This window comes from Mangifera indica, chromosome 12, assembly GCF_011075055.1.
Source record: "Mangifera indica cultivar Alphonso chromosome 12, CATAS_Mindica_2.1, whole genome shotgun sequence".
Taxonomy (NCBI): Eukaryota; Viridiplantae; Streptophyta; class Magnoliopsida; order Sapindales; family Anacardiaceae; genus Mangifera; species Mangifera indica.
The window spans coordinates 8,546,017-8,564,458 of record NC_058148.1 but is presented as its reverse complement, the minus strand read 5'-3'; the positions used below and the strand labels follow the sequence as shown (position 1 = coordinate 8,564,458).

The 18,442-nt window shown below is 33.0% G+C and overlaps 1 protein-coding gene and 1 pseudogene across 1 annotated transcript; both read right to left on the bottom strand.

The window, feature by feature from the left end:
• Nucleotides 1-254: 254 nt before the first annotated feature.
• LOC123192030 lies at nt 255-3,898 on the bottom strand (annotated as a pseudogene).
• A 3,535-nt stretch (nt 3,899-7,433) lies between these two features.
• Nucleotides 7,434-10,135, bottom strand: LOC123193039 (probable aquaporin PIP2-5). The gene is made up of 4 exons (XM_044605802.1): nt 9,749-10,135; nt 9,349-9,644; nt 7,962-8,102; nt 7,434-7,874 (listed from the first exon to the last, which is right to left on the bottom strand). Exons 1-4 carry the CDS (start codon nt 10,035-10,037, stop codon nt 7,755-7,757), a joined length of 846 nt encoding a protein of 281 aa, XP_044461737.1. The 5' UTR covers nt 10,038-10,135; the 3' UTR covers nt 7,434-7,754.
• Nucleotides 10,136-18,442: the final 8,307 nt, after the last annotated feature.

Sequence of the window (18,442 nt, the reverse complement as noted above, 5' to 3'; positions counted from 1 at the left end):
ATTAAAACTGGAGATCCAACTGACTCATTCAAACATTTTAGGTAAGTCCACATATTTTATTGAGGCAGCAAGATCAAGATGGCCTGCAGCTTAATCTACATCGATTCTATAAAACAGTTTATAATTGCTTTTGTTGTCCCATATATATATATATATATATATATATATATATATTTTCATTTATGTGACAATGCTACGCTTATTATTGAAACACGGACAATTCCTTTTTAACGCCACCGCGCTGCGCTTGTACCTTACCCCTGATTGCAAGAGGCAGAGCCTTGAGCTCTTGCTCTGACCCACTCCACCAAATTCCCGAAAACCAGCTCAACGTTCTCCTCCGGCTCACCAACCAGCTGGTGCAACATGCCTGGATATATCTTCAGCGTCTTGTCCACACTCGACGCGCGTTTATACAATTCCTCCACACACGCGGGGTCGCACACAATGTCCTCGCTGCCGTGACATATCAGCAAAGGCACCTCAACTCCTCGAACTTTTCTTGCAGATCTCTGCACACACGTATCAACTCAGGTGCTGTCCCCGCACGTGGCCTTGTCGTTGGTCTCCTTGGACTCGCCGCAGCCAGCTTCCTCTTCTACTCCACTTTGAAAGACACGTCCACTATGGTTCCGCGCGCGGGTACCACACGCCAAGTGGGGATTAGCCATGCTTCTACGGAGAGAGGAGATGCTCTAGAGGCCAAGGAGGCTTGAACTTATCGCTTATCCCGCACATAGCGCCATTCAAAACCAAACCACTCCACGCGCCCTTCCACCGCAACGTGATGTAAAGAAAGATGGCACCACCTAATGACTCAGCGTAGAGAACCGCCGGCAAGTCAGGCGCGTGTTCGTACGAAAGGAATCGAAGAAGGAAATTGCATCATCAATGCCAGGACCAATGTCGAGAATGTGTGCCTGGAGCCCTTCAGAGAAGCCTTGACCTTGATGGTCGATGGCACATTGAGGTAACTTCGATAGTGATAATAAAATGAAAATTTCCGAATCTGTGTTTAAGAAGATGATAAATGCTAATCATAATATCGAATTTAGAAGAGGTACTTCACATCTAAATCTACTAAACTTTCTTGTATCACTCAAAATTGTAATTGATTTATCACCATTTGTTTTTATTAACAAAACAATTAATGATTCAATGCATTGATTATCTCTTTTTCTTTTCCGTCCATCCACATTTAATATCGATAGGGCAATAAATTGTATACAAGATTTATGAGTGATGAAAATTATTTAATAGACATAACTTAAAGAATGGATTTCAATATAAAACTTTCCGACAAAACATATACGCATTTAGGTTTACAAAAACGTCAATTTATTTTCGATTTTTTGCAAAAGTCATTGTCATCTCTCTTCTACAATTGCAAAGCATCATCACGAAAGTATGCATTTCTAAAAGTTCTTTCTTATAATTGTTAAAGTTTACACAAATCTTTTCTATCATATCTTAATGGCCTCTATATTAAAGTGTTAGTGTGAGCATACTTAATAGACATTTTATAGGATTAGCAAAGGGTCACTGCAAGTATCAAAGGGGTCAAGCCCACTTTGCGGGGTTCCACTGACCGGTAATCAGATGGAGGTAAGGAGGGTCATCTCTTGTGGGGGGTGTAAGAATTCTTATATAAATATGTGATTATTTACACATAATATGTATGCCAGAAAACAAACAAAAAGTTATCATGCATACCCAACTAGGTGTCAACCCAAGACTTCTAGTATACCTGCATACAAATCGTGTGTGTCACGCATGGCAAATTATAATTACAAAATCATTTTTTTATTGCAAACGCTAGATTAATTATATTTTATAATCATAAGTCGATGATCATTGATAGCTTAATCCTTTGAATTTAAGAACTAAAGTTTCTTAAATAACTGCCATAACATTACCACATCAAAATCAATGGACTGGTATCTATTCTAGACACTGTCAACAATTTTCAGACCTTTTAATGATCTGGAAAGATTTGATCCAGCTCAGAGGGGATTTTGTACAAATAAACTATACAACAAAAATCCAAAGTTTAAAAATCAAGGAAAATTAGTAGCCAAACTACCTTGAGTCTAGTATTTTTTTTCAGGAACACTACCCCTATCAATTAATCAAACTTCCTCTATCAATGGATGAGTCCACTATGTTACTAAAAGATTATTTACTCAGTTGCACTGTCATAACAAATATACATAGCTACATGAACTGATTTCCAGTATAGATTTTGAACAACAAAGCATTTCAGTCTAAGTTAAAGCACTCCAGTACATAATACTACTGTTAATATGGTTCAATAATAGTACTCAACCTTGGACTTTAAAGACTAATTTTACAATCTTGTTGCATGTACGCTGGACAGATCATCGCCATAGGAGCATTGGCCCTGCTAAGTACTTCTTTAGCACTATTCTTCAACCATGCCAGCTGAAAGAATAAAATCTCTTAATTAAATTAAAATTTTGATGCCAGTCATTATAATTATTTGTATCTGGTTAGTTCTTCAAATCTTGAGACTGAAACCCACTTGCATTAAAAAAAGGGAAGGGTATAGTCTATACTTTTTAAAAACAAATAAATATTAATAAGAGTTTATGATTTACACATATAAAAAAAAAATCTAAAAATAACTATTTTACAGAAAATGAAACCAGAGAAATAGTAGTAATCATCGACTAAGAAAGTAGCATGCATGGATGAAGAAGCAAAACAGGCACAAGTCAGAACAAAGAACTGCATCACCATCAGCTATGGTAGACCAGATGCCACAGTTATAGCAAAACTCAATATTAGTGATACATAACATCCCCAAACGAAAAACCATTTCATTGTTAACTTAATCACACCTAGGATCTACTTTCATTAGTGACAATTAAAAAGACAGACATCTAGAATGGATGACTGTATTAGGATTTGTAGATCGTGTTCAGTTTGCTGTTAGATTTGGGTCTAGCCTAACCCTAAACGTATTAATTTAAAAGAAGCAACAAGGAGGAAGAGCAAAATTAACCACATTACAACCTCTCCAAATAAACAGGGGACAGTGGCAGGACACCAACAACTTGATACAAATTTTTAATTCACACTCTTGATGTCCTTATAAGTAATGAAGGAGTCAAATTATAAGGAAGAGATTTCCAAAAACAAAAGCAAAACCACTCTACAATCCATCAAAAGAGAAAACCTATTTCTGTGATATAAACATCAATCTACCAACAACACTCAAAGGGACATTAAACTTATTGAAGCTAAATGTTGATCAATTCCGACTGATCATATTTAAACTTCACCAAGCCCATATCATTTTTCTAAATGAAATTGTTCAAAGTCTTCGTATGGATATCTTCACCTTCTTAAAAGGCTTCATACGGTTCGTTTAACCCAACCTCGACCCCCAATTTTTCATCCCTAGTGTAAATTCCATTTGATCTCAAAACCCTAGGTGCAATAACACAAGTAAGCAGCTTCAATTAAACCAATAGCTCAAGTACTTAGAGTGGTATTTAAATCTCCAACCAGCTAATCCAGCATCAAATTGACAATACTCCCAAGCTACCCACAACCCTCCTAATCTAAATTAAAAGCTTCACCCAATTCCTGGAGTCTATAGTCCTAAAACCTAAGTCTACTTCACGATTTCCATAGAGATTACCAAATTAAAACACAATAAAATAATTGAAAATAATTAAATAGAAATGAAATTACCTCCACAGCAGAAGCAGCAGTAAAAGCAAGAGGCAACCATAAGTATCTCTTTACCCAAAAAAGCAAACCCTGAAGAAGAATTTTGCAATCTGGGTGTTTCAGAAACTTGAGCATTTATTCGATTGTTATCGAGCAAGAGAGGTTGCTCTTGAGAGCATCGTTTCTTCTCGCTGTCCATTCTGTTGAGGTTCCATTCCAGTTTCGTTAAGTATGATATCTTGAAAGACTCTCGGATTCTTACCGTCGGCCATAGATGCATCTCTGATACGCAAAATTCAACGACGAGAAGAAGATAACAGAAGAAATTGTGTGCTAGCCTGCTACGATTTTGACTTGCTTTCACTAATGTGCGCATGTAGTGTTGAGTGCTCCCGTAATTATAGTGTATGGACTGGGGGAAAATCTCATGCCTACGTATTTATATATATTATTATATGGTAAATAAAGGTCAAACGACTATTTCCCACTCAAGGTATGTTGTAATAACAAGTTTTCATTTTTTAACTATAGAAATATCAAATATTCACCCATGATCGGTTAAATTTAATATAACCTTAACGTCTGAAAATTTTATCTCTTTTTGCCCCCCTAAACTTTAAAAACTAAAATTTTCTCTCAGCTTAAATTTTAAAAAATGGCGGTTTCACCCTAGGGTTTGGTTTTAAAATCTCCGATGACCTCTCCAGCTCTATTGCAGACGCCCTCTCCCTCCTGAAGTATCCTCTCCTTCCAATGATCTCTTTCCTCCCATTTGAAGGGTCGATCGACGTCGGAGATACCTTGGGAGACGAAGACGAAGTCGTCGTCTTCATCTGGGAAGACGGTGAGGTCTTCTTCTGGGAAGACGATCGTCTTCCGAGACGAAGACGACTCGTCTTCGTCTCCCAAGACGTCTCCGACGCCGATCGGCCCTCCAAATGGTACCCACCCATGGCCGGTTAAATTTAACAGAACCTTAACGCCTGAAAATTTTATCTATTTTTGCCCCCCTAAACTTTAAAAACTAAAATTTTCCCTCAGCCTAAGTTTTAAAAAATTACAGTTTCACCCTAAGGTTTGGTTTTAAAATCTCCGGCGACCTCTTCAGCTCCATTGCAGACGCCCTCTCCCTCCCGAAGTATCATCTCCTTCCAGCGATCTCTTTCCCTCCATTTGAAGGGCCGATCGACGTCGGAGATGCCTTGGGAGACAAAGACGAAGTCGTCGTCTTCATCTGGGAAGATGATCGTCTTCCCAAACAAAGACGACGGCTTCGTCTTCGTCTCCCAAGACGTCTTCGACGTCGATCGGCTCTCCAAATAGGAGGAAAGAGATCATCGAAAAGAGAGGATGTCTCAAGAGGGAGAGGTCATCGGTAATGTCGTCGGAGATTTCAAAACCAAACCCTATGGTGAAACTACCATTTTTTAAAACTTAGGCTAAGGGAAAATTTTAGTTTTCAAAGTTTAGGGGGATAAAAATAAATTATATTTTAGTTTATTTTTTAATATTATAGAGAAAATGACGATTTTACCCTTACCACAATTATTTTTAACTGATCATGGGTGGGTATTTGATGTTTTCATAGTTAAATAGTGAAAACTTGTCATTACAACATACATTGGGTGGGAAATAGTCGTTTGGCCTTAAATAAATTTAATATATATATTTATTTATTTATTTATATTTATATAATTAAAATAAATAAATATAGTATTGCTGCTAATCTTATCATAAAGATGTTTAAGGGCATTACTTATGCAGTAAATTTATTAGATATTGGATTCTATAGTCATGTAAATGTAATAATCAGTATTTCTCATTTGTTTCCTTATTTTCATTAATTGATACTCAAAGTTGAGGTGTCATAGGGTTGGGCTGCAAATAATTTGGCATAGTTTGTATCAAACCAATACGAAAAAAAGTGGATTGTGTCAGGTTTACAGACTCAGTGGGTTATAAGATAAGTCTCATGGATCAAGTTGACATAACAAGGATGGCAATTAAAAAGGCAATAGGAGATTGAATACCTTATTTTCTGCCCTTATAGAAGGTATTAATCTTTATTTTTAGTCTATCTTTATTAAAAGAATAACAAAGATTTTTTATCCTCTATTTATGGGAATAAATCCCTTCTCCATTTTGTATGTATGAGAAAAAATCTCCTTCTTGTCTCTATCTGTATAAACATAATATAAATATATTAAACAACAAAATTAACATATACTAAATTCAATCCAATATTTATTTCAAATGTTATAAATAATAATATACACAACAACAGAAAAAACATAAATATATTTGAAAAAATATAAATAATTTAAAATTATAAAGATATATTAAGATTTTGAGTAAATATATTAATATAAAAAAAATATAACTGGATAGAGAGAGGATAGATATATCCTTGCCTTCAATTACGAAGATATTTTCTATGTTCATCTCTATTCTCTTTCTCATTTCCATAGAGAAATCTACTCCCCATTAGAATTTAAGAGGGTCAAAGACCTTACATTCAAGCCAAAATTGCTCTCTCTAGACACACTTTGTTGGAGATAATTAATTAACACTTGATTTTATTTATCATCGATTTGAACTCGATAATTTTAGCTTCAAAATTAACACTTGTAAGTTTAAACATGTTTAGTAGGCATAATATACAAGACAAGAGACACGAAACAAGAAGACAGATGATACAATCTCATCTGATGAAGTCTAATTCAGTCTGATCCCATACCATGCTATGCTACCCATCAAAGAGAATTATCTGAAAACATGTCCAGAAGTGTACTGTCTCTATCACGATTTTGGTTCCATGTATAATTATTGGACAGAAGCAATGTACTAGAAGTTGATGCACGTTGTTGGGCTCTTCCAAATAACTACTGCTTGCTAATTTAGTTCATCTCTTGTCCATCAGTCTGCCTTTTTTGGCATTCCTCCTGTATGCTAATTCAGCTTCAAGCTATGAGTGTTTGTTGAAACTTGAAGCACTTTTCTGTCAAGCAACAATCAAGTACTGAAAAAATACAAAGAAGATAAAAGAGACACCATGAAGGGAGCTGAAAGGCTAGTATTTTACAGTACAAAAGAAACCCAACTTGCAGTGAGGAATCCAACTAAATCATCATAGGTTAAAGTCATTTTTCAAAATCCACTCAAAGTGCCCTCAAGGTAGTTTGGCCTTAAATGACAAAAAATGTGAAATCTCTAAAAGAGAGGGTTGAGTTTGAGATTCATTAGTGTTATGTTAAGATTACCCATTGACTTGTCTAATGTAATATGTAATAGTTATACAATCAATCATTAAATCTAAAAAGAATCATTAGATCTGAGTTTACTTAAAAAGTATGATTGATTTGATTCTAAAAAGATAGTTTAATTTGGGTGAGATTCCAACAATAGAAAAACAAACACCCCTAGTATAAAGTTTGGATTCTACAGCTACTAATTTTATTGGCTAGACAATATGTCAAATATGATAATATTTACTCATTAATGGACCCATTTTCATAAAAGGTACACGTTTAGTAATGAATGCAATGGACCTATTTCAAAACCCTTTGTATTCATGCAATGATGACTCAAGGAGATGAAATAATGAAAGCTTAAATGCTCAATTGGACTTGAGCCTTTCTGTGATCATGACTGCAGTTTCAGGTTCAATGAAGAAGTGATAACTCAGTCTTGCAAGGGTAAATTAAGCTGAGCACTAATGGAGAAATGAACAGCAGTAAGCAGAAACCCACATCACTCAACTTTTTTCTTAAAGCATAATCACATAGAAAGTAGTGGAATTGAAAGACAAATATTGAAGTGAATTCTAAGGCAAGGGTGCTTAAAAGTACAATAGGGATATTAAAAAATAAAGCCCCCATTATTAATAAAGAGAGGCTTTTTACCTACAATCCCAAGACCCCAGTTTGAGCACACAAATACAGAATTCCACCATACAAAAGCACAAAAACTTCCCTCATTATTCACTCATCAGACCCTTCTTCCAATCTTTTTTAATCCAATGTATCCATGAAGAAGGCAATCTTTAATTTAAAAACTCAGACGTGAGTTTGGCTCCTGAATGAGCCAAGAGCCTTCACAGCTGCCGCTCTCAAGATGAACTGATGGTAGAATGCGGCAATAGCTGCGCCGATGAAGGGTCCAACCCAGAAGATCCACTGAAACCAACAGAAAAATATAATATCAGTAAATATATTTGGTAAACATTGAAAAGGATTAATTCATTGACTTGTTTGGTTAGTTACTTGATCATCCCACGCCTTATCCTCGTTGTAAATAACAGCAGCTCCAAGACTCCTAGCTGGGTTGATGCCGGTGCCGGTGATAGGAATAGTGGCCAAATGAACCATGAACACGGCGAAGCCAATTGGGAGTGGTGCCAAAACCTGAAATAGAAAATAAAAATTAAATCATCCCCATTTAATAAAGCTTTGGTTAAGACAAAGCCAACGAAATTTGTACTATATACCATGAAAGAGCAAATCCCAAAGAATCTACACGTGAAACCCATAATTCGTTGTCAATCATATTAATTATATATTAATTATATGATGATATGATACCGTGATTTGATCAAACAAAACGATAAAAGAGGAATAAGTAAGAGATAAACTGAGTGTGAGATCATCAGAGAAGAAGCTGTTTGAAGTCTCACGAAATTCCCAAAAGGAAGACATCATCTTTGAGAAAACACTATAAACAAGTGATTCTTTTTGTCATAATTTGAGAGCCTACCTCCCATTAGACTCCAAAGTGGGGCCTTTCGCTGAAGATAGAGAGATAAACAAAAAGAAATGCAAAAGAAACTTGGTAAAGCAAAAGAATCATCTATCCTTTCCTTCTTTTTTTTTTTCATAGAGATTTAACCCCTACTCCCATGCTCGAAATTTCACGTTTTTACCACTCAAATTATCTTTGGGCATCCACTCTCAATTTAGAGAGGAAGAGAACAAGATAAGAATGGTCCCATGCATCTTTCAACTAGCCATTTGTTTTCCAACACAGAATCAGGCACGTTACCCTTTCAACTTTATAAAAGATAAGTCATTTTAGTGAGAAAAAGGAAGCAATTCCCATCTCATTAATTATATTTGTCTAACAAAAATTAAAATTTTAATATTTTTACTAAACATAACATGCTCTAAATTTTCTTTCTTAATTTTCTTCTCTTATGCCTTCTTATTTATAAACAGTAGAACAACTACCCTTTGGTTTCAATTGTCTAGAAAAAGTAAGGAAATAGATAGTATGTTTAAAGAAATATGAATGTGGACTAACCATCAAAAACCATTTTAATCTAACTTAAACTAAGATTATCTATCTGACAGAATAAAATACATAATTAAGAAAAAAAAAAAAAGACTTATCCTCCTTTCTTGGAGTTTTACTGAAGATTATATCAGTACCAGAAGATCGTTGTTATAAAATTCAAACTGCAGGGGATTTGTAATAAATGTAAGATCTAATCTTGGGTATACTTTTCTGAGAAAAAGACACATTAACTAAAAATCCTGAAAGAAAATATTAATGTTATCAAAGAACATGTGTTATGTGTATTACAGCCAAAAACTTTAGTAAGAAAAAATTATCCCAAAAAATTTTAAGAAAAATAACAGAAGTTTGGGTGCTTACAGGGACATGGGAGTCTCTGGCACTTCTTTTGGGATCAGTTGCAGAGAAAACAGTATAGACCAAGACAAAAGTTCCGATTATCTCGGCGCCCAAGCCGACGCTGGTGCTGTATCCCTGAGAAAGCTCGTTGGCTCCACCGCCGTATCTCTTGTAGTGCGAGCTTTGGAAAGCCTTCACCAACCCAACTCCGCAAATAGCTCCCAAACACTGGGCTATCATGTACATCACGGCTCTCACCAGCGACACCTTCCGCGCCAAAAACAGCCCGAACGTCACTGCTGGGTTAATATGGCCCCCTGCATTGTTTCATGCGTCAAAGATTTTTACTTGTTATGCAAAAGAAGAAAAGATTGAACCTTCAGTAAGTTCGAGTGAAGTTGGATGTGGGTGGAGGACTTACCCGAGATACCAGCGGTGCAGTAAACGAGAACGAAGATCATGCCACCGAAAGCCCAAGCGATACCGAGAATGCCGACGCCGCCACACGGGTCGGCGTGGTCGGTCTGGCTCTTGTAACCGATGACAGTCAGTACAGTGATGTAGAGGAAGAGCAAGGTGGCGACAAACTCTGCAATCAGAGCTCTGTAAAAGGACCACTTGATGAGCTCGACGGGGTCGATGAGAGGAGCCGGTGGTGGGTCTGTGTAGTCCTTAGCCGAGAATGAGCCATGCTCTGAGTCCTTGGCCATGGATTTTTGCAGAACCAAAATGAAAGGAATTTGAGAGAAGGAAACAAAGAGAGAGTTCAGCGATGGTGTGAGAGAAATGAAAGAACAGAGGGGTATATATCGAGAGGAATGGAAGATCGTGGGAGTTTCTTCTCAGACTCTCTATTTTAATTTACTATTTCCGAAAAGTGTTTTTTTTTTTTTTTTAACTCATCGGTATTAAAGTAAATTAGAAATAAGTTAAAAGATAATAAATTTGAATGGGTTGATACTTGATACCGTAAGCCCATAAATTTTTACTACAAGTAAAAACCCAAATAAAGATTTGGTAGGTTTCGCTTTCACCGACCCTACTACGCACTAAGCACCACCCGCGCACTTTACGTCCGAAGTTTAAATACTCAAATAAATATATATTTACGTAATATTTACGTAATTATATATTATTTTATTTTTAATTTAAAATTATTTAATTATATAATAATATATATTAAATATTTATTTATTTAAATATTTAAAATATATATATATATATATAGATTTATGTTTTTATCTGTTTTTTTTTTTTTTTTTCTGGCACGTATTTCCCACCCATCCCTCTTTCATTTTCTCACTTGTTCTTAAAGTTCACTCCCTTTTTCCATTACTTCCAAGGTAAATTATATGCTTAAGACCCTTTCATAAATTTACATGAGATGCTTGTACTTCGAAAAGCGCTGAACCCAGCCACGTCACCTCTCCCAACGGCTCTCTCTTATCCTACAAAATTAATTCGCTATTATCCCTTCAAAATTAATTACTTGATAATTTATTCCAAATTAGATTTAAATATAATTAAATTTAATTTAAATTTAAGTATAAATTCATTAAATTTATTTTTAAAATATTTGAATTTAACTTGTTTAAAAGAATTTAAATTTAAATTTAAATCTAAACCAAATTTTAAATTTGATTTAATATTATACTCAATCAAAAAATAACAAAAATGACAGTAATTTTGTTATATATTATCAAAACAATATTATTTAATAAATTTATATCAAAAATTTTTAAACCCTAAAATTTAATGAATCAAATATTTTTAAATTTTGAATTTAAAATTAAAAATTTTTAATTTTTAAATTTAAACCAAATTTATTTTCATTCGAACCCTCGTGGACGCTCAATTGAAGCGACAAAATGCATGCGAAGAATTAGAGCATGGTGGAATCCATCAGTCAAAACAAAAACACAGAACCTGGTTGGAGCCCGTACAATCACATTAATGAACCACCATTGGCTCACTGTTCACTCTCAGACTCAGGAGGCCAAACCCACGTTTCGACGTGTAAACGAGGCCAGGCTGGCCAGCTAACTAAAAAATGACATCAACCGTACTCCACGTGTCCTTGTTTCATCCACTCTTTTGAATCACCCCGTTCGGCTCTTCTGGTTACGTTTCGTTTCATTGTGGTGCGTGTTTGGTTTGTGGGACCAGGTGAACAGTATTAGGCATTAAACATTCCGATGAATTGTCATTTTCCAAGGTGAATTGTGGAAAAATTTGTTTTGGATTTTGCAGTTATCAGTAAGAAGAAAGAAGGAAAGAAAGGAGTGTTTTGCAAGGAAAAGTGTTATCACCAAGGACTTACAGGCTTTTACTTATTAGGGTAAATTATTTTTCATCCAAAGTTTGGCGGTATTTCATTATCACACCTTCGAGTTTAGAAATCATACAATAACACCCAAAACTCAACTTCATTAAAAGACTTAACCATGGAAGGTTAAAAAAATATTGGCAAATCATTACCAAACTATTTGATGCAATTCTTCTGCAAAAGCACCCCCAATAGGTGCAATTTGGCCATAATCACATCACGTGTGGATGCAACTCTGAGACAAAACATTGGCTGTGATTTTGGCCACCATATCACATTAAGTAATAATTATAATCATACCAAAAAGATACAACCTAATCATATATCATAAGATTACACCTTGATTTATGTTATTTAATAAAATCATATCTTTTAAATATAATTTTAATTAATAATTCTTTATTTATAAAACAATAATTTATAAATCAATCATTATTTTTAATATAAAATCACATAATAATATAATAATTTATATAAATATGTGTATATTTATACCCTCAAAATAAATATATATAGTTTGAGTTTAACATGTTTTCATGTTTGAAATTAGCCCTTTGGAGCCACTCCCACCAAACTAATTATTAAGTATTATTTAAGTTTGGGACATTCTGTGATTGGTTGGGTTGGTCAGCCAGCTAATAATCACATGGCAGCCCACTGAAAACTGACCCACTCAGCTAGACGTTGCACATTTTGTCCCCAATCAAACTTTACTAGTCACCAACACTCTATTTCTACTATAAAGTTACCAATTTCAGAGGGAATCCATTCCAAAATTTAAACAAATTTATATTATAATTCCAACTTGTTTATAAATTTAACAACAAAAATCTGCTCATGGGTCACAGCCCACTGGAATTATCTAAAGTGAGGAATCCAATCTTCAGCTTTTGGCTTGTGTTTGGATTCTTGGAAAAAGAGAGAAAGTTGGTTGGCTGGTTAAAGGAAAGTAACGAAGCTTTCGATCTTGGCATTGGCCTTTGGGTCTTTCGAAAGATTTGAATTGACAAAGCATCAGCATTTATTTTCTTTCACTTGAAACAGGCAAATCATGAAGTCATACGCACCCGTCTTGTACGTTGGGATTGGAAGGTAAAGATTTTTTCAAAAATTAATTTCTATTTCAAAATTTAACAAAAATTTATTTCAAAACACAACCTATTTATTCATAATAAATGAACTCACAACACTTTCTCCCAAAGGAGAAATGTTATATATACCCCCCAAATGGATAGTTTACGTAATAAAAAAGAAAATTTAATATATAAAAGAGTATAAATTTAAATCTCTTTAAAAAATATATCAAAATCTAACTTTCATTATTATCGAAAAACTTATAAATTTATTATAATATTTTAATTGTTATCAAGTGAAAGATTTCTCTACATTTTTGAATGAATGACAAATAAGAGATGTGTTTGATCGTTGGTATTACAGTTAGTCGTTGGAGACACATGTTATCAACACGTCTTAATCTTGACATTGTTGTTCTTACTAACTTTCAAAGATTAAAGTAACTTTGAAACTTTTCATTCTAGTCCAATTTATCTAAATCTTCTATATTTCAATCTTTTTCAGTTTTTTTTCTATAATATACACAACACGTAATCCATACGTCTTAATCTTGGCATTGCCCTTCAGGGCTTTCGGAGAAATTGACAGGCAAGCCAAAAGTCATACCCCTGTTTTGTACGTTGGGAAGGTAAAGTTATTTTCAAAAATTAATTTCTGTTTGAAAATTTAACAAAAATTAATTTCAAAACAGAAACTATTCATTCCTAATAAATGAACTCAAACACTACGGCCTTTAATTCAGTCAAAATTATTAGACTTAGTCAACTTGGACAACATTGGGATCAATGGCAAGCAATGCATGCATTCCGTAGAAGTTCAATTGTATATTAAAAACTTAATTTTTATATTATATATTGAATTTTGTATTATATAATATAGTTTAAAAAAATAAAATAAAATAATAAAATATTTAATTGATTTGTCATCATTTTAAAAAATATTATAAACGTAATTAAAAAATTAAAATTTCTCATATATATATTTACAATATCATCATTTTTTTTTTAAATGTATCGATTTGTGTTGATAATATATATCGTATAGTATCATACAATACGTTTACTGTATTATATTAATTCGATATACTTTAGGTCAAATTCAAGCCAAGAGATATTTGACTTGAATTTGAGGCTTAAATTAGTAGTTCAAATTCATAGTTCAATTTGATTCAAATTAGCTTGAATTAAATAGTTTGAAATTGTGGCTTAAATAAAAAATTTTAAATAATATTTTGATAAAATAATGTTATTTTATCAATGAATCATGAACTCAAATTATGAATCTGAGCTATATATTCAAACCGTCAATTCGAACTATTAATTTAAACCGGACTGAACTATAAATTTGAATTATTGATTTGAGTTACAAAATTAAACCAAACTTAAATAGAATCAAATTAAATTATTTTTATATGAATTAAAATTAAATTTAATTTAATTTTGATTCGATAAATTTAAATTAAATTATTTTTTATTTAAATAGAATTCTAATAAAGAGTGTTCGGGCTTGGCCTGCCCCAATCTAACCCTAATTATTATTCAACCAAACTTTAATTTATTTTCGATCTTATGATTTTTGGATTAAATAAACAATTATTGACGTGAAGTTTTTTTTGATGGGCAGACGACAGACAAAGCGAAATTTGGTGAACCGACCAGCGGCCCAGCCCACACCTTTGAGACACCCGGCAATTAAAGCGTGCCCAGTGTGGCGATGATTAAAGTCACCGACAAGCACAGCCGCAATATCATTTTATGGTATGGCTGTGATTTTGCCACGTGCATAAAAGCATCGCACTGTGGTCGGTTGCCTGTGCCACCATTTTTGACTATTTAAACGAAACAAGTAGAAATTTTGCCCGTCTGTCTGTATCACTTTATTTCATTACTGAGCAAGTGGCATATTTGTGGGATGTTCAAAACCGATTTTTTTAAGGCCAAACGACTATTTTCCACCTAAGGTTTGCCGTTTTCTCAAGTTTTCATCCTCTAATTATAGAAATACTAAATATTCATTCATAGTTGATTAGATTTAATAAAACATTAATGATGATAAATTTAATTTTATTTTCCCCTCTAAAAGTTTAAAAACTAACATTTTTTTTCTAAGCTAAGTTTGAAAAGATCGCATTTCCTCTCCTAGGGTTTATTTTCAAACCCTTTCACTTTCTCTGGTGTCATTACTGGCCGTCTCCCCCTCCAGACTGTTTCTCTTCCACCGACGGTCCCCCTTAACTCCACCCCAACCCATCTGACATAAAGAGATGTTGTCTGGGAAGAGAAATCGTCTTTCCAGACAATAAAGACTAGATCGATCAATCTCATCTTCGTCGTCTGGGAAGACGATCGTCTTTCCAGATGAAGACAACTCGTCTTCCTAGAGGACGACGACTGGGAAGACGAAGAACTTCGTCTTCTACGGCTTCTCTAACATCGATTGGACATCTAAATGAGAGGAAAGAGATCGTCAGAAGGAGAGGATGCTTCGGGAGAGAGAGGTCGTCGGTAATAGAGCCAGAGATTTCAAAACGAAACCCTAAGTGAAACTACGATTTTTTAAAACTTAGGTTGGGGGAAAATTTTAGTTTTTAAAGTTTAGGGGGGTAAAAGAGGTTCTATTTTAGTTTATTTTTAATATTATAGAGAAAATAACGATTTTACCCTTACTACCGTTAGAGTTTTGTTAAATCTAATCGATTATGGATGAGTGTTTGATGTTTCTATAGTTAAAAGATGAAAACTTGAGAAAACGGCAAACCTTGGGTGGGAAATAGTCGTTAGCCCTTTTTTTAATCGAATTAAATTTTTAATTTAAAAAAATTATGAATTAAAATCTAACTAATTTAAAGGTTAATTAATTTTAAAATAAATTTAAAATATTGATTAACTTAATTAAATTTTTGATTATCCGGTTTTTGAATTAAATTTTAAATATATTTTATTATTTTTTCAATTTTTGTAAAAATATATTTAATATTTTATTTATTTTTTATTCAACCTTTTAAAAATTAACTCAATTTGGTTAACTAATTTTAAAAACTAGATAAACTAATAACTAAATTGAAAAACTAATTTTTCTATATTTTTTAATTAATATCCGAATCAATTTTTTAAATAACTTATTTTTTCATTCAAAAATTAATTCGATTCGATTATTAGATATTTTTGAATACCCTTATATATTTGTGTTTGAATAATATAAGTAAAGTAAGACACTCTTATGAAAAAAATTATCGTACAAGACAAATCTTTTACCAATCTGATGTAATAATTGTAAACCTAATCATTATCTTACAGAGTTTACCAATTCGAAAAACCTAACTGTTTCCGTCTAAAAAAAAAAGTTGCATATTTGCGATGGTCACCAATTAAAAAAAAAAAAGGGTTCTGAAGAGCAGCAGAGACTTACATTTCATATTCACAGGACCCCAACTCCCACCATACAAGGCCCTCGAGAATTGAGAAAAAGCAAGGCAATAATTCCTTTGTTCAAGGTTTCGGCTTTGGTCGAATTCATGTGCATATATCCCAAGCAACCCATATGGAAATTACTGTCATCAGTAATAACCAAAATGACATGTCTTTCGTTTCAATAGGATAGGACCACTGATGAATTTGAAGACCAATTGTCTGCAAATTCTGGAACCCATTCATTTCTCTTTACATTCCTCTCTCTTTCTGGTGACCACGAGGCTTTCAACTTTCTAAGCAGAAAACAGACAAGTTGTTTGACAGCATTTTTAGATGCAGCATATGAGACTGAACTCATAAACTTCACAAATACCAAATCCTTAGTTAGGAAAATTCGTTGGAAACATATCAACGTCAACTTATTTGGTCTAATAATTGTTCGAATGTATGTTTATTAAAAGAAGATTCTTTACCAATTATCGTTCCCTTACAAGAGAAAGAGGTTTTTATAGAGAAGCCAAACAATATAACATATTGAATTATAGTATTCCTTTCATCATAAAAGACATACCCATGTGTCAAACATAAGCTAAAACTACAAACTTTTAACAAAGTATTAAACTTTAAACCATAAACTCTAAAGTTGTAACAAGATAAACTTAAACAAAGTGTTAGACAGGCGAGAACTTCTTAGAGCGAGATTTTTTTTATTGAGTTCTTTGAGAAATCTTTCTCGTTATGAATCAACATAATGGTCTTGTGTATCGGGGGAAAAATTATGGAGTGTGAGGGCCTCTAAATAAAGTATGTTGGCATCGTGGATGAGGATAAAGGTGATAACCACAAAGAAAGAGATAAACTTCGTTTCGGCATGACATTCAATGTCTTTTTTATCAGTTTTGAAAATTTTTGGCTGAAGAAATTGCTGCAAATTAATCTTGCTGTAGAACTTGTTCTTTACCTCAGTCAGCTGCAACTGGAATTCTCGAGGAAACTTTTCCAGTGGGGCTTCATCTTGGCGAGAAATAATGGCCTTCGGCTATGTAGCTGCCCATAAGGGATTGCCCAAAAATTTGCACTTTATGATGATAGTTTCTTAAATGTTCAATGTTATAACATAGTTAATGCAGTAACTTTCAAATTTGACTTAGTATAAATACTCCAAATGCATGAGAATTCATTTCTAATGATAGGTAGGAATTGATGTATCATCAAAATTTAATCATTAAAATTTCTATGCTTTAAAGAAGAAATTAAAAAAAAAAAATGCCAGAATGATTATTTCCCAATTGAACTATGTAAAAAAATAAATAAATTTCCAGCTTTAAAGTCAAAAAATGACATTTTTCTCACTTTTAGTCAAAAGTCAACTATCCATTTTATTAATTAAAGTGTAAATTTTCATCTGTTATTATATATATAAAAACAATATTATATATATATATATATTGAATATATAAATTCACTCATATAATGATAATTATTTTTATATCTATTTTATGTATTCAAAATATCTATATGTAGTTTTATTTTTTGTGTGTGTATATATATGCACATTATATGATTGATATAACTTATATTTAGACATGATAGTGGACCGTATAGGACCAACTCCAATGTAGTTTATTGTGCCTAGGAATCGGATCATGCTTAGGCCTGTCAATTTGTTGGTCTAGTAGCTCGGGCTAACCCATTAATGTGATGGGGTTTATTGTATGACATAAGATCTTTTAGGTTGTGTCTTTACAAACTATCCATCTTTTAAATTATATATTTTGATATTTTTCTCAAAATTTTAATTATTTTTTAAGTAATGTTTTGGGTTCCAAAAATATTAATTAATTATTAATATATTTTAGATTTTTATAAAATTAATTAATTATTATATTTTCAAGATATTATATTAATTAATTGTTAATGTATTTTAGGTTCTTATGAATACCATATTAATTAAACATTACCTTTTTGTGTTTTTTATAGGCAAAATATTAATTTCTTATTTTTAATATTAATTAAACATTAAACATGGACATACGGCGTTGGTTAGCTTGTGAGTCTAATGTCATAGTTCAAATACAATTCACATAATCTACGGTCTAACACAATTCGTAATTTTTATAAACTGTATCAGAACAAGAGATTAGGGTCAGGTCGCGGGTTAACCTAATCCCTTGTCAATTGTCATGTCTAGTTATACCTTTAAAAATATAAATATGCTCATTTTCTCCTATCAACTTTAATAATTATCATTATGATCCCTATCTTCAATTGAAAAAAAAAAATCAAAATTTTAAATCTAGCTTTA

Coding starts and splice junctions, on each gene's coding strand:
- LOC123193039 (XM_044605802.1), bottom strand. CDS start 10,037: ATGGCCAAGGACTCAGAGCATGGCTCATTCTCGGCTAAGGACTACACA. Junction 9,645..9,748: donor CTGCACCGCTGGTATCTCGG/GTAAGTCCTCCA, acceptor GAAACAATGCAG/GGGGCCATATTAACCCAGCA. Junction 8,103..9,348: donor CCAGAGACTCCCATGTCCCT/GTAAGCACCCAA, acceptor TTTCTATTTCAG/GTTTTGGCACCACTCCCAAT.